Consider the following 16,176-nt stretch of genomic DNA (forward strand, 5'->3'; position numbering starts at 1 on the left):
CTGTAATGGGCAGAAAATCCCAACCGTGGAGTTTAGGATTTAGGCAAAGACATTATATTGTTTCATTTTAGAAATTTATCAACTCAACAAAAGTAATTGTGAAGAATATCCATAAAAATGGAATTCAAAAGTGAGGATGTTATGCTTCAATTGTACAGAGCCTTGGTCAGACCCCATCTTGAGTACAGAGTTCATCAAGGTGATCTAATTGAGTTATTTTCCATGATCAAGGGATTCAATTAGGTAGATACAGAAAAACTATTTCCTCCAGTAGAGGAATCCAGAAGATTTTGAAAATTAGAGCTAGGCCATTCAAGAGTGAAATAAGCAAGCATTTTCCATACAAAGGATAGTGGGCATCTGGAACTCACTCTTTCACAGGTTGTGGATGGTGTGTCAATTAAAGATTGATAGATTTTTGTTGGCTAAGGGAATCAAAGGGTATGTAACAAAGGCAGCTGAGGTACAGATCTGCCATGATGTAATTGAATAGTAGATTTCAGGGTCTTAATTGCCTTCTTCCATTTCAATGTTTCCAAGTGGTTGGACTCTCGTTCTCCCAGTCATGTAGGAGGTGAAATGTAAAGTCAGAATCAAAATTTTATAGCACAGAAGGGAGACCATTCAGCTTGTGCCAATAAGAACTAACCTATTACCCTGACCTTTTTAAAAAATCTATATATTTCAAAAGTGATCTAAACTTGGAATACCATGGCAGAATGGGCACTGAGGAAAATTGAGATTATTTTTCTGGACAACGCTTTGGAGAAGGACACTCCTCTCCTCTGCATGTAAAGTCTCAACAGCAGAGGAGTGACTGGATTAAGGTGGCAGGTTCTAACAAAACATATTGTATAGCTGGTAGAGGAAACTTCAGGCTGCAACAGTGCAGTGACAATATATAGTGAATAGTCCTCACTGGTGGCATTTGTTCTGCAGCCCAAGAGCTCCTGGTCAACAAGTGTTCTTGAGGGTTTTCAGCCAAAATCATTTCACTTTAGGAGGAAGCACTAGCAGAACCTCAAGATTCATCTCACTTGGATTCATATGTAGCCATGCTCCCATGATTCTTTCACTATTCATCATCTACATAGTTGCCAGTGTATACAAGTGTCCTACGTTGAGTGAGACAGTTTTTCTATTATATAATGACTTCCCAGACATTATAATTCCGCTGGGATTTTCAAGAAAAAAAATATTTATTCTGAGTGCAATCCTACACCAACCAAAATAACTTTTTACATAGTTTTTTGTGAGAATTTGCTCTGGGTATCTGTTAAATATTACCAATAATATTTTGGTAATTTACTTAGACATGTTGGCAACAAATTCAGTTTCATTCATCTCAAATGTCAAATGACATTTATTTTGTTTTTTGAAAAAAACAAGTTTAATATTTTGTATTACATCCATTAAGTTGATGAAAACCCTATGAAAACACAAATGACTTCATGTTGATATTTTGAATCAAGTACTTGTCATCAGTAAAAACATTTTCAGCTTTGTTAGGTAAGCTGTTAATGGTTAAAATATCACATTTAAAAAAAAAACAATTAGGAGTTTGTGCTGTAATTCCAAAGACTGCTGTCCAGTCACCCAGAATCACGCTTCCAGACACAGCTACTAGTAACAGAAAACCAACACTGTGCCGGAGGGCAACTAAACCTTCTTACACAAATAGCAATAGCTATAACATAACAGGATGCTGCAATACAAAACATGCACAAAAACATTACTGTGTGTAAGTTCTGCAAGGAAGGCAGAGAAACTCAAAAGAGTACACTATTCTTCTCTCAAGACAATACTTTGGGTAAAACTGAATTGTATCTATCACTACTTCACCAATTTCTGACAAAAATATTAAAAAATTCACACTGCTTTGTTTTACAGCAGAAATACAAGTTCCAGAAATACTTGCATATTTCAAAAGTTATACAGAGATGTGTTAGAATTCTAACAATTATAAATGTCAGTATTGTCTCAAACTGTGACTCATCACTGGAGTTTGTCACAGTACAGGCTCAGGTAGCTGCAGTATTCAGTTTGATAAGTCTTAGCTCAACTTGGGCAGTCAGTGATCGCAGCAATGCACTGGCAGGAATAGCAGCACCAACAACTTCCAACTATAAAAAGGTCCTTGAGGCACAAATCTTCGAGACCTCATTTTTTTTTTTAATCCTCCAACTTCAGTTACCTACAACAACCACACATTATAACCTAGTCTAAAAAGACAAGAGCATATAGCTTGTTGCATCGCTGCAAGTCATTGAAAGTGTTAGGAATTACTTTGCGTTGTCAAAACACGCACAGGTGATCAAATACTCAGGTTGCACATTGGTTCTTCACAGTCTTCTATTTTCCTTCTGTGCAAGGTCCAGAGCTAAAGGCTAGCCACAGTGCACCAAGAGGCAACACTTTTCTCTCATGATGTAGGTTATGGCACAATGGAATTTATGGGTAATTTGCCTACTTTGGTTCAAATGAACTGGCAGTTTCCTCCAATGACAACTGATGCTTATGAAAGTGCAGACTCTTCATGTCAGGTATCGTGTAATGGCTGTCAAAGCATAAAGAAGTTCCGCCTGCATACGAGCTTCCATAAGAAGCAAATTCACATGAATCTAGGGGACAGAAAAACAAACTCCATGTTAAAAGTGGCAATTGGAAAAAACTCTTTCACACCAACACCATTTCTATTCACGTCAATGGAGATTTATGTTAAAATTGAGATATCAAGGCGACTGACAAGACCAATAATGCAGGTTGAAATCAATTAAAAGAAAAAGGTACGGCAGTAATAATTACATGACACCAAGCCTAGGTTTTAAAATCTGATGATTGTTGGAGGAAAAGTCTGAGGGAGGCAAGGAGTTCCACAGTTTTCAGATTCTAGGAAAAATATAGTTGAATTGATAAACAATGATTCTGGAAGATTTTCTTTGCCCTCCCAATCCCAAAGCGATTTTTCTTCCCTTCCCACCTGGAGTCCAGACATGGAGTGTCTTTTTTCCAATACCAGAATTAATTAGCTATTATTCATATTTCCTACATTACAACAGTGACTACGTTTCAAAAGTACATCATTGGCTGTTATGCACTTTGGACATGCCGAAGTCGTGAAAGGCACTATATAAATGCAAATTCTTTCTTTCATATGCAAGACTTGAAAGTGTGTCAGCAGACTATTGACTAAAAGGGCATCCAGATGTAGTCCAATTATGTCCTTACCAGATGTCTGCATGTACACACTTCAAGCAGGGATCGCTGCATAAATAAACAGGAGAGAACTCCAGCAGAATTTCTCATCTCAAGTGAGGTCAACTGTAGAACATCTATTCTTACTCCACAAGTGAAAAGATGCCTTAAAGTCACTGGACTAGTTTCATCAGTTTCCAGAGGTAAAGGAGTGTGCTAACTAATTGTAATACCTCTATCTAGATATTTTCAGAATTCATGCATTTATAGCTATTGCACTGAAATATTAAAACCAACTTGAAAGGTGTATTATATACAATCATGATTTCCCAGGAAAATGGAGTTTAAATCTCAGGATAAAACAGGACAACAAATACTGCTCTCTGATGGCTCTAGTCTGTGGGAACTAAAAACAAAATGCCCATACTGAAGTCAGCATTACAAAACTAACTATAATTCCGAAGTTGAAGACTCATTTTACCCGGTAGTTTGTATTAGAAATTAAAATGCAGGACTAGAACATAAGAAATAGGAACAGGAGTAGGCCATATGGCCCCTCAAGCAGGCTCCGCCATTCAATAAGATCATGGCTGATCTGATCATGGACTCAGTTCCACTTCCCTGCCCGCTCCACATAAATTTATTCAAACGATAAGAGGTTAAGACAGAAATACAGTTGCTCAATGTCCCAGTATCCACAGCTCTCTGAGGCAGCGAATTCCACAGATTTACAACCCTCAGAAGAAATTTCTCCTAATCTCAGTTTTAAATGGGCGGCACATTATTCTAAGATCATGCCCTCTAGTTCTAGTCTCCCCCATCAGTGGAAACATCCTCTCTGCATCCAACTTGTCAAGCCCCCTCATAATCTTATACATTTCGATAAGATTCTTCTGAATTTCAATGAGTAGAGGCCCAACCTACTAAATCTTTCCTTATAAAAGTCAACCCCCTCATCCCCGGAAGTGAACCTTCTCTGAACTATCTCCAAAGCAAGTATATCCTTTGCTAAATATGGCCACACCAATACCTTATATAGCTGTAGCAAGACTTCCCTGCTTTTATACTCCATCCCCTTTGCAATAAAGGCCAAGATACCATTGGCCTTCCTGATCACTTGCTGTACCTGCATACTAACCTTTTGTGTTTCATGCACAAGTACCCCCAAGTCCTGCTGCACTTGGCAATCTTTCTCCATTTAAATAATTATTTGCTCTTTGATTTTTTTTCTGCCAAAGTGCATGACCTCACACTTTCCAACATTATACTCCATCTGCCAAATTTTTGCCCACTCACTTAGCCTGTCTATGTCCTTCTGCAGATTTTGTGTGTCATCACACATCGCTTTTCCTCCCATCTTTGTATCGTCAGCAAACTTGGCTACGTTACACTCAGTCCCTTCTTCCAAGTCGTTAATATAGATTGTAAATAGTTGGGGTCCCAGCACTAATCCCTGCAGCACCCCACTAGTTACTGGTTGCCAACCAGAGAATGAACCATTTATCCCAACTGTTAGTTAGCCAATCCTCTATCCATGCTAATATATTAACTCCAACCCCGTGAACTTTTATCTTGTGCAGCAACCTTTTATGTGACACTGCAGTTAGGGTCGCTCTTTTCAGACTGAGGCACTATGTTGAGATAATGTCGCAATGTCAAACTGGATCAGACCACATCATATAAAAACCAATGGGTGAAAGCACTTGGAAAGCAAATTCTGTGTATTTTTAATAAATACTCAATTTCCACCTTAGGTGAAAGTTCTTTATACCTTCTCAGAGTGTTTGAATTGTCTCCAGAAGCTGTCATATATTCTTTTTGTAGTCTTCGCTGGAGAGCAGACTACAGTTTTTATATAAACTTTAAAGTTCCGATCCAACAGATGATTAATTTCACCATAGTCATAGTCATCATACCTGTCACAAATAAACTGATAAGATTAGCTTTATGGAATCAATTGCTGTATTTCAGAATTATACAGAATTTTTGCAAACTGACCTTATTCCAAACATGCAATGGATGTAGTTCCAGATGGCTCGTCTGAGCATTGAGGTATCGACATCTTTATGCATTGCCATAGTGTTGTAAGTCAGGTTGTAAACTATCTGAAACTTTTCATCCAATAGCTGACCAACATCTGGGTAAAGACGGTTAACTAGGGAGTACCCATGATCTTCCCAAGTATAATCCTGTGCAAAGATTAAAATGCAAAAATAGATTTGGTATTAACAAAACTGTACCAATTCCATGAATAACAAGTACAAGACAGCAAGAAATTTATGAAGAAATAAGTACTACCCATTCACAGGCCAGGACTATAGTATATAGTCTAAAGCATTTATTGGTCATATTATTAACCCATAGCACACCCCATTATCCACTCTGGATTGATAAGGTCAGCAAGCTAAAGGGTAAACTACCATGAATTTGGCATTGAAATAAAGTACCATTATGTCCCCCCTGCTGAATAAGTTGGAGATCTTCCTATAATATTCTAACATTGGAATCACATTGCAAAAATGAGAAGGCCAGCCCACCTCACTACATTAGTGATCTTGCAAGTCACCGTCTCCAAGTAAGGGACACCATTCCTCAGTAGGTCAAGACAAGGACTATGCAATGCCAACATTTCTCTCAATCACAAGCAGCACATCTACAGGCATTCCCTGGCATTTGACTCATCAGTCAACAATATAAAGCCACAATACTTGCAAATTGATCACCTGAAATGATTCTATAGACTGTTCATCACCAATGTTCCAAACAGTCCCTGACATCTGGGCAATAAAAAAAAATCACTCAGGAGATTTGAAATTGTCCCAGTGTAGCTTGATTTTTCCTTCCTTTCTGGTAGGGAAAGGGTTCATGAAGGAGAAGAAAGAGAGACAATCACCTAGTCTTTGCTCAGCATCTCACCCCAGTGACATGGCTAGATTGAGAAATCAAGGACACAGGCCCATGTCCTATACCTGATGGCTTGCATCCTAGGGTCAAGAGAAGTAGCGGCAGAGATAGTGGATGCAATGGTTGTAATTTGCCAAAATTCCCTAGATTCTGGAGAGGTCCCAGCAGATTGGAAAACTGCAAATGTAACGCCCCTATTTAAAAAATGAGGCAGACAAAAAGCAGGAAACTATCGACCAGTTAGCCTAACATCTGTGGTTGGGAAAATGTTGGAGTCTATTATTAAAGCAGTAGCAAGACATTTGGAAAAGCAAAATTCGGTCAGGAAGTCAGCATGGATTTATGAAGGGGAAGTCATGTTTGACAAATTTGCTGGAGTTCCTCGAGGATATAACGAACAGGGTGGATAAAGGGGAACCAGTGGATGTGGTGTATTTGAACTTCCAGAAGGCATTTGACAAGGTACCACATAAAAGGTTACTGCACAAGATAAATGTTCACGGGGTTGAGGGTAATATATTAGCATGGATGGAGGATTGGCTAACTAACAGAACAGAGAGTCGGGATAAATGGTTCATTCTCTGGTTGGCAACCAGTTACTATGGGGTGCCGCAGCAATCAGTGCTGGGGCCCCAACTATTTACAATATACATTAATGATTTAGATGAAGGAATTGAGTGTAATATCTCCAAGTTTGCAGATGACACTAAACTGGGTGGCGGTGTGAGCTGTGAGGACGACGCTAAGAGGCTGCAGGGTGATTTGGACAGGTTATGTGAATGGGCAAATGCATTGCAGATGCAGTATAATGTGGATAAATGTGAGGTTATCCACTTTGGGGGCAAAAACACGGAGGAAGAATATTATCTGAATGGTGGCAGATTAGGAAAGGGGGAGGTGCAACGAGACCTGGGTGTCATGGTAAATCAGTCATTGAAAGTTGGCATGCAGATACAGCAGGCGGTGAAGGCGGCAAATGGTATGTTGGCCTTCATAGCCAGGGGAATTGAGTATAGGAGCAGGGAGGTCTTACTGCAGTTGTACAGGGCCTTGGTGAGGCCTCACCTGGAATATTGTGTTCAGTTTTGATCTCCTAATCTGAGGAAGGAGATCTCTTGCTATTGAGAGAGTGCAGCGAAGGTTCACCAGACTGATTCCCGGGATGGCAGGACTGACATATGAGGAGAGACTGGATCGACTTGGCCTGTATTCACTGGAGTTTAGAAGGATGAGAGGGGATCTCATAGAAACATATAAAATTCTGACGGGACTAGACAGGTTAGATGCAGGAAGAATGTTTCCGATGTTGGGAAAGTCCAGAACCAGGGGACACAGTCTAAGGATAAGGGGTAAGCCATTTAGGACTGTGATGAGGAGAAATTTCTTCACTCAGAGTTGTTAACCTGTGGAATTCCCTACCGCAGAGAGTTGTTGATGCCAGTTCATTGGATATATTCAAGAGGGAGTTAGATATGGCCCTTATGGCTAAAGAGATCAAGGGGTATGGAGAGAAAGCAGGAAAGGGGTACCGAGGTGAAGGATCAGCCATGATCTTATTGAATGGTAGGACAGGCTCGAAGGGCCGAATGGCCTATTCCTGCACCTATTTTCTATGTTTTTATGACAGGCTAAGTGAGTGGGCAAAAATTTGGCAGATGGAGGATAAGGTCGGAAAGTGTGAGGTCATGCACTTTGGCAGAAAAAAAATAAAAGAGCAAGTTATTATTAAATGGAGAAAGATAGCAAAGTGCTGCAGTACAGCGTGACCTGGGGATACTTGTGAATGAAACACAAAAGGGTAGTATGCAGGTACAGCAAGTGATCAGGAAGGCCAATGGTATTTTTGCCTTGATTGCAAAGGGGATGGAGTATAAAAGCAGGGAAGTCTTGCTATAGCTATATAAAAGGTATTGGTGAGGTCACACCTGGAATACTGTGTGCAGTTTTGGTTTCCATATTTACAAAAGGATATACTTGCTTTGGAGGCAGTTCAGAGAAGGTTCACTAGGTTGATTCTGGGGTTGAGGGGGTTGACTTATGATGAAAGCTTGAGTAGGTTGGGCCTCTACTCATTGGAATTCAGAAGAATGAGAGGTGATCTTATCGAAACGTATAAGATTATGAGGGGGTTTGACAAGGTGGATGCAGAGAGGATGTTTCCACTGATGGGGGAGACTAGAACTAGAGTGCATGATCTTGGAATAAGGGGCCGCCCATTTAAAAGAGAGATGAGGAGAAATTTCTTCTCCCAGAGGGTTGTAAATCTGTGGAATTCACTGCCTCAGAGAGCTGTGGATGTTGGGACATTGAATAAATTTAAGACAGAAATAGACAGTTTCTTAAACGATAAGCGGATAAGAGGTTATGGGGAGCTGGCGGGGAAGTGGAGTTGAGTCCATGATCAGATCAGCCATGATCTTATTAAATGGCGGAGGAGGCTCGAGGGGCCGTATGACCTACTCCTGTTCCTATTTCTTATGTTAACTCTGGCACAGCTAACTGGTACATCATAGATCCAACATTGGAGACCAATAAAAATATTTTAGAATTTTACCTGAGCTCGAAACGTGGGCACATTTTGCTCGCCATGTCTGGAAAAGTCTTTGTAACCATAGCTTGGATCTTCAAAATGACGAGAAACATCCCTTGTGTCTACTGATTCTTCATCTTCTGGGGTAGAAACAAAATCAGAGACTGATGTTGCCATTCAATTACCATGGAATCCACTTTCCCACTTAGTATTTGACTTTCACTGCCCTAGCCTTTAAAGGCACGAGTGTGCAAGTTTTATTCTTTTCACTTACCCGATAGCGCACACAATGGAGTTTCACAAGCCATGTGTTAAGTTTAAATGAAAAAGTTTACATTATTTTGCATACATCTCAGGCAGTATATTCTAACAGACCCCGATGATCTCATTTAGGACCTACTCATCAATGCGACAACGGAGCTAAGAAAAGGCTTAATGTGGAAATAAAATGGTGTTCATGGAGCTTTATCGGTAAGACTGCAAGGGCTTGGGATTCCATATGGCCTACAGGCCTTATTTTTGGACCCTCCTGCTCCAAATATTTGCATCTTGTTCTTGTAAAGATTTTCTCTTACAGTTTTTACCTGCAAAATGTTCTCTATTGTTGGAAGTGTCTATATTGAGTAAACATCTGCAGTACCATATAAGCTGCATCATATAATTGTAAGCAGAATATTTAACTAAGGTAACTACAAATCAACATTAACGATATTTCAACACAATTATCTTATTCTCACCTGTTGGTGCTACATAGAGACTCTCCATCTTTTCTCTCTCAAATCGTGTTGCCATTTCCTCTTGGCTTGCCTCCTCTTCATCTCTACATTCTTGTAGCCGTTTCATTTTTTCCATCAGAGCTTCCACCTCACAAGCAGTTTCTGTGCCCTGCTATAAGTAGACAGACCATTTCCATTGTACTCTAAAAATGATTGGCTGCATGACTTAAATAAATGATGGAGTACTATGTGATGACACTCAACTTTGCAGCTGAAATCACTAGGCTTAGTCTTGATAAGATTTTGGTTTGGCTTTTTCATTACCAATGCACAGACTGCCTTTATGCACATTTAAAAAAGGCAATATCCTCATCACAATCTTTTTTTGCAACAGTTGGGGCAGGGTGGGGTGGAGGAAAATGAAGAAAAATCCTGTAGTACACGTGGAAAAAAAAAAGGCCTGATGTATACTCATTTAAACACATGGGAACATATAAAAGGAAGCTAGTGTTCTATCTGCAATACTGGTGCACAGAAGTAAACCATTTCACATATTCTTAATGTTTCCAAAATTTACAGGAATAGTTATTTTAAATTAAGCTTCAACTTAAGTTTTTATTGGAATAATCCATCATCTAAATGGTCTTTTGGCTTATGTGCTGTCATTTAAATAAGATGGGGAAAAAAGACTCAATATTTCTTAACTTACTTCACTTTCTTCTTGGCCATTCAGTAGACTTTCCACATCATTATTGCCATTTGTAAAATCACATACATAGCAACTACCAACAGAAGGGAGTCGGAAAGTGTGGCCTCCATCACAATGTATTTCAGGGTTGATACCACAGCCATACGTGAAAGATGCAAGAGAATGATAGTGTGTGAGCAGTACAACCACATGTACCAACTCAGCCAGTGACCAGCCGTGCTCTTCAGCCTTTAGGAGTTTCTGTAAATAAAGATAAGAAATTGCGTTAATGGTAATGCCACAAGCTATAGTTTCATTTCATTCTTTAAACTTCTCAGGCGGTTTGGTCCCTCTAAATTGATTTGTACTTCTTCACTGGTAAAGTTAATGGCACGAGATTTTGGTTCCATTCCCTAGGAAATGTGTTAATACATTTTTCATGATCAATAAAAAAGAAAAATACTATTAAATCTTTCCATCAAAGGCATTCTTTTCTCTGATTCCTATAAATGAATCTGCATGATGTTGTAGTGTAGAACTCCTGCTCAACGCCTACAGTGAATTTGATGAAGGTTAATGCTCTGAGCGAAGGGAAAGGGGTGGATGTAGATGTAGAAAGAAACAAACTTGCATTAATATAGCGCCTTATCACATGTCTCAGAAGTGCTTTACAAATAATGGTTTACTTTCTGGTACAATCATTGCATTGGAAGTACACAGCAGCCAACTTGCCCACAGCAAGGTTCTACAATTAGAAAATGAAGACAGCACTTCAAACAATGCAGTACTCCCACAGTACTGCCCTGATACATCATTTATGTGCTTAAGTCTTATGGTGGAGCGTGAACCTGCAACCACTTGACTCAGAAGCCTGGGTACTACCAAAGAGCCAAGCCTGACATTGAGGAAAGATAATTTGGAAGCAATATGTAAAGAAGTATTTTGAGATATCATAACAAAACCATAAAAATGTATATATTCTGTACATTTTTAAAACCTCTTCGGCCAGTGGTTTCTGTACATGCAAGTCTCCACAAAGTAACGTTGCTATAACTGTTATCTGGAGTTCCAAAATCACAAATACGTGATCAAGAAACAATAACTGTAGCTTACGTTTATACAGGAGGAGGCTGCGACACCAGAGCAGGAGCAGAGCGAGAGCAGGAGTGGTCCTAAGAGGAGCAGGAGCGATGATAAAAGGAGCGCGGAGTGCAAGCCAGAGACCAGAGGAGGCAGCGGACCTGGGCGAGACCAGAGCAGGAGCAACTCAATAGAGGCAGAATTCAACAAAGTGACGTCAGAGTAGAAAAAGTGACGTCGGCACAAGGGAAGGAGCTGATTGGTGAGTAGCTGGTGGGTGTTTTTTGTTATGTTTTAAGTTTATTTCTGTTGGGTTAGTTCTTAGTCTATTAAATAGAGGGATGGCAGGGCAGCTCAGTCCCATGGAGTGCACATCCTGTGCCACGTGGGAAATCCTGGATGCTTCGCGTAGCCTAGACGACATGTGCAGGAAGTGTTACCAGCTAAAGCAACTCGAGCTCCGCGTTTTGGAGCTTGACCGCCGGCTGGAGTCACTGCGGTGCATCCGCGAGACACAGAATTTCGTGGATAGCACATTTCTAGAGGTGGTCACCCTGCAGCTTAAAAGTTTGCAGGCAGCAAGGAAATGGCTGACCGCCAGACAGAAGAGGAGGACTAGGCAGATAGTGCAGGAGTCCCGGAGTCCATCTCGCTCTCCAACCAGTATTCTGATCTCCGTACTGGCGAGGGCGATGGTGCCTCTGGGGAGTGCAGCCAGAGCCAAGTCCACAGCATGATGGGTGGCTCAGCTGCACAGGAAGAAGAGTGAGCAACAGTGGTAGGGGATTCGATAGTCAGAGGAGCAGACAGGTGTTTCTGCGGCCACAGACGTGACTCCAGGATGGTTTATTGCCTCCCTGGTGCCAGGGTCAAGGGTGTCACTGAGCGGCTGCAAGACATTCTGGAAGGCGAGTGTGAACAGCCAGAGATCGTGGTTCATATTGGTACCAATGACATAGGTAGAAAGAGGGATGAGGTCCTGCAGGCAGAGTTTAGGGAGCTATGAGATCGATCAAAAAGCAGGACCTCAAAAAGGTAGTAATCTCTGGATTACTGTTAGTGCCATGTGCTAGAGTACAGAATTAGGAGGATAGAGGTGAATGTGTGGCTGGAGAGATGGTGCAGGCGGGAGGGCTTTAGATTCCTGAAGTATTGGGACCGTTTCTGCGAGAGGTGGGACCTGTACAAGCCGAATGGGTTGCATCTCACCAGAGCCGGGACCAGTATCCTCGCAGGAGGGCTTGCTAGTGCAGTTGAGGAGGGTTTAAACTAGCTTGGCAGGGGGATGGGAACCGGAGAATAGATTCAGTGGGGAGACAAGCAGAGCTGGAATTGGGCAGCAGAAAAGTAGAAAGTGAATTTGGAAGACAGAGGAAACAAGGGCTGGAAAATAGACAACAAGGGAGTTTGGCACCATTAATGGTATATATTTTAATGCAAGGAGTATAGGGAATATGGCAGATGAGGTGAAAGAACAGATAGATACTGGGAAGTATGGTATAGCTATTACTGAGACATGGCTAAAAGGGCCGGTATGGCAGCTTAACATTGCTGGTTATAGGGTTTTCAGGCGGGTTAGAGAAGGGTGGTAAAAAAGGAGGGGGGGGGGGGGCGGTTGCAGTATTAATTAAAGAAACAATTACAGCTGTGAGAAGGGTTGATATATTAGAGGGATCATCAAACGAGGCCATATGGGTTGAATTAAAGAACAAAAAAGGGGCGATCATACTACTGGGACTGTACTATATACCCCCAGTCAGAGGGAGATAGAAGAACAAATATGTGCGCAAATTGCTGCAAAGTGCAAAAACTAGAGCTGTAATATTGGGGGATTTCAATTACTCTACTATTAACTGAAAAAAAGTAGTGTGAATGGTACAGGGGTACTGAATTCCTAAAATGCATTCAGGAGAACTTCTTTAGCCAGTATGTAACAAGCCCAAGGGAGGGGGCAGTTCTGGACTTGGCTTTGGGGAATGAAGAGGGGCAGGTAGAAGGGGCATCAGTGGGAGAGCATTTTGGTGCTAGTGATCATAATTCAGTAAGATTTAGGGTAGTTATGGAAAAGGACAAAGGTGGACCAGGAATAAAATTCTCAATTGGGGTAAAGCCAATTTTGCTGATTTGCGATGGGATTTGGCCAAAGTGGACTGGAAACAGTTACTTGATGGTAAATCAGTTTCAGAGCAGTGAGACACATTCAAGGAGGAGACCCTGAGGGTACAGAGCATGTATGTTCCCTTAAGGAAAAAGGGTGGAACTAACAAATCTAGAGCTCCCTGGATGTCAAGGGACATACAAGGTAAGATAAAGAAAAAAGGGAAGCATATGACAGATACAGAGAACTCATTACTGCAGAAATTGCGCAGGGGTGCAATTAAAAAAAAGATATCAGGAAAGCAAAGAGAGAGCATGAAAGAATGTTGGCAAGTAAAATCAGAGAAAACCCAAAGATATTTTATAAATATATTAAGAGCAAGAGGATAACTAGAGAAAGAGTGAGGCCTATTAGAGACCATAAAGGAAATCTGTGTGTGGAAGCAGAAGACGTGGGTATGATTCTTAATGAATACTTTGCATCTGTTTTCATACAAGAGAGGGGTAATGCAGACTTTGCAATGAGGGAGGAGGAGTATGAAATTATTAGACGAGCTAAACATAGTGAGAGAGGAAGTATTAAGGGGTTTAGCAGCTTTGAAAGTGGCTAAGTCCCCCAGGCTCCGATGAAATGTATTCCAGGTTGTTAAGAGAAGCAAATGAGGAAATAGCAGAGGCTCTGACCATCATTTTCCAGTCCTTCCTGACTGCAGGTGTGGTGCCAGAGGACTGCTAATGTTGTACCTTTGTTTAAAAAGGGAGAAAGGAATAGACTGAGTAATTACAGGCCAGTCAGCCCTACCCCAGTGGTGGGAAAATTATTGGAAAAAAGCCTGAGGGACAGGATAAATCTTCATTTGGAAAGACATGGATTAATCAAGGACAGTCAGCATGGATTTGTTAAGGGAAGGTCATGTCTGACTAATTTGATTGAGTTTTGCAAGGAGGTAACCAAGAGGTTCAATGAGGGCAGTGTGTATGATATAGTGTATATGGATTTTAGCAAAGCTTTTGATAAGGTCCCACATGGCAGACTGGTCATGAAAGTAAAAGCCCATGGAATCCACTGCAAAGTGGCAAGTTGGATCCAAAATTGGCTCAGAGGCAGGAAACAATGGGTAATAGTTAATGGGTGTTTTTGTGACTGGAAGGCTGTATCCAGTAGGGTTCCGCAAGGCTCCTTGCTTTTTATGGTATATATCAATGACTTGGACTTGAATGTTGGGGGTATGATTAAGAAGTTTGCAGATGACTCTAAAATGGCTGTGTGGTTGATAATGAAGAAGAAAGCTGCAGACTGCAGGAAGATATCAATGTACTGGTCAGGTGGGCAGAACAGTGGCAAATGGAATTTAATCCGGGTAAGTGTGAGGTAATGCATTTGAGGAGGTCAAACAAGGCAATTGAAAGTGTAGTGGAACAAAGGGAACTTGGCGTGCAGGTCCACAGATCCCTGAAGGTAGCAGGCCAGGTAGATAAGGTGGTTAAGAAGACATATGGAATACTGGCCTTTATTAGTCGAGGCATGGAATACAAGAGCAGGGATGTTATGCTTGAATTGTATAAAACACTGGTTAGGCTGCAGCTGGAGTACTGTGTGCAGTTCCAGTCACCACATTACTGGAAAGATGTGATTGCACTACGAGGAGATTTACAAGAATGTTGCCTGGACTGGAGAATTTGGCTATGAGGAAAGATTGGAGATGCTGGGTCTGTTTTCTTTGGAACAGAGGAAGCTGAGGGGAGACCTGATTGAGGTGTATAAAAATGAGAGGCCTGGATAGAGTAGCTAGGAAGGACCTGTTTCCCTTGGCAGAGGGGTCAACAACCAGGGGGCATAGATTTAAAGTAACTGCAAGGAGGCATAGAGGATATATGAGGGAAAATGTATTCACCTAGAGGGTGGTGGGGGTCTGGAACTCACTGCCTGAAAGGGCAATAGAGGCAGAAAGCCTCACATTAAAAAAATTCTCGAATGTGCACTTAAAGTGCCGTAACTTACAAGGCTACGGACCAGAGCTGGAAAGTGGGAATAGGCTTAGGTAGGTTTTAGTCGGCCGGTGTGGACAGGATGGGCCGAAATGGCCTCATTCCGAGCTGTAAATTTCTATGATTCTATTTCTTTAGTGTATCAAAATATCCGAGTTGGGGGGATCAGACAGAATAAGGGGAAAATTTGTGAAAGCACAAAGATCTATTTTTAAAGAAATCTTTTGGAAGGAGGGGAGAGATACGACAAGCTGGAAGGGTTTAGGGGAACAGTGGGAGAGCAAGCTGGCGGAAAACAGCGGTACGGCAAATAGGTGAAATTCAAGTGTAGGCTGAAATCAGAGGATCACTCACCTCAATATGGTCTTTCGTAATAAGCCAAGGTCTGTGAGCAAGAATTTTATTAACTTCACTCAAGGTCTGAAGCTTCCGAGGGGCAGAATCTAATCCTGCGAGCCACTTGGGATCCCCACCAACTTGGAGAAAGTCATTAACATGGAGATTTACAAGATATGAACACTGGTGTCGAGCTGCAGCCTGTTGAGAAACCAAAAGTTCAGATACTTAATGTTCCAAATCTCATCAAAAAGTGCAAATTTCAAATTATTCCATGAACAGTATTCATTGGTCATAACATGCTCTCATTTACATTTCTTTACTGATGAAAAATGTACCTATTACATTTTCCCTTGCCATTCTAAAATAACAAAATTAGTTTTGGCAAAACTGAAACAGGCTGAAACTGGATATGAACGTGATTATTCCATTGTAATCCAAGAAAATATAATATTCGGGCCTGCAGTGACATTTTTGCATCAAAATCCAAACTAAATTAAATTTTGTTTTCAAGTATTGGAGAATTACATTAGTGTTTTTAATGAACAGGGAGGGTGGTACACCATCTAACAGAAAAATCTAAACACTGTACAAACTGCACCAATAGACCCCTCTTCTCTTATCCTTTTTGTATGTCTTCA

The 16,176-nt window shown here is 41.1% G+C and overlaps 1 protein-coding gene across 4 annotated transcripts in view; it reads right to left on the minus strand.

The window, feature by feature from the left end:
* Positions 1 to 1,180: 1,180 nt before the first annotated feature.
* sesn1 (sestrin 1) overlaps positions 1,181 to 16,176 on the minus strand; it is a 188,335-nt gene continuing 173,339 nt past the window's right edge. For 3 of the 4 annotated variants that reach the window (XM_070885658.1, XM_070885662.1, XM_070885661.1), the window contains exons 4-10: positions 15,554 to 15,736; positions 10,055 to 10,294; positions 9,367 to 9,517; positions 8,654 to 8,769; positions 5,194 to 5,384; positions 4,967 to 5,111; positions 1,181 to 2,621 (exon numbers count right to left, since the gene is read on the minus strand). In XM_070885658.1, the coding sequence (XP_070741759.1) occupies positions 2,535 to 2,621; positions 4,967 to 5,111; positions 5,194 to 5,384; positions 8,654 to 8,769; positions 9,367 to 9,517; positions 10,055 to 10,294; positions 15,554 to 15,736 (1,113 nt within the window). In that variant the 3' untranslated portion in view covers positions 1,181 to 2,534. The remainder of the gene's footprint in view (positions 2,622 to 4,966; positions 5,112 to 5,193; positions 5,385 to 8,653; positions 8,770 to 9,366; positions 9,518 to 10,054; positions 10,295 to 15,553; positions 15,737 to 16,176) is intronic. The other variant, XM_070885660.1, reaches the window with a different exon arrangement.

The sequence above is a fragment of the Pristiophorus japonicus genome, chromosome 7 (genome assembly GCF_044704955.1).
Source record: "Pristiophorus japonicus isolate sPriJap1 chromosome 7, sPriJap1.hap1, whole genome shotgun sequence".
Lineage (NCBI taxonomy): Eukaryota > Metazoa > Chordata > Chondrichthyes > Pristiophoridae > Pristiophorus > Pristiophorus japonicus.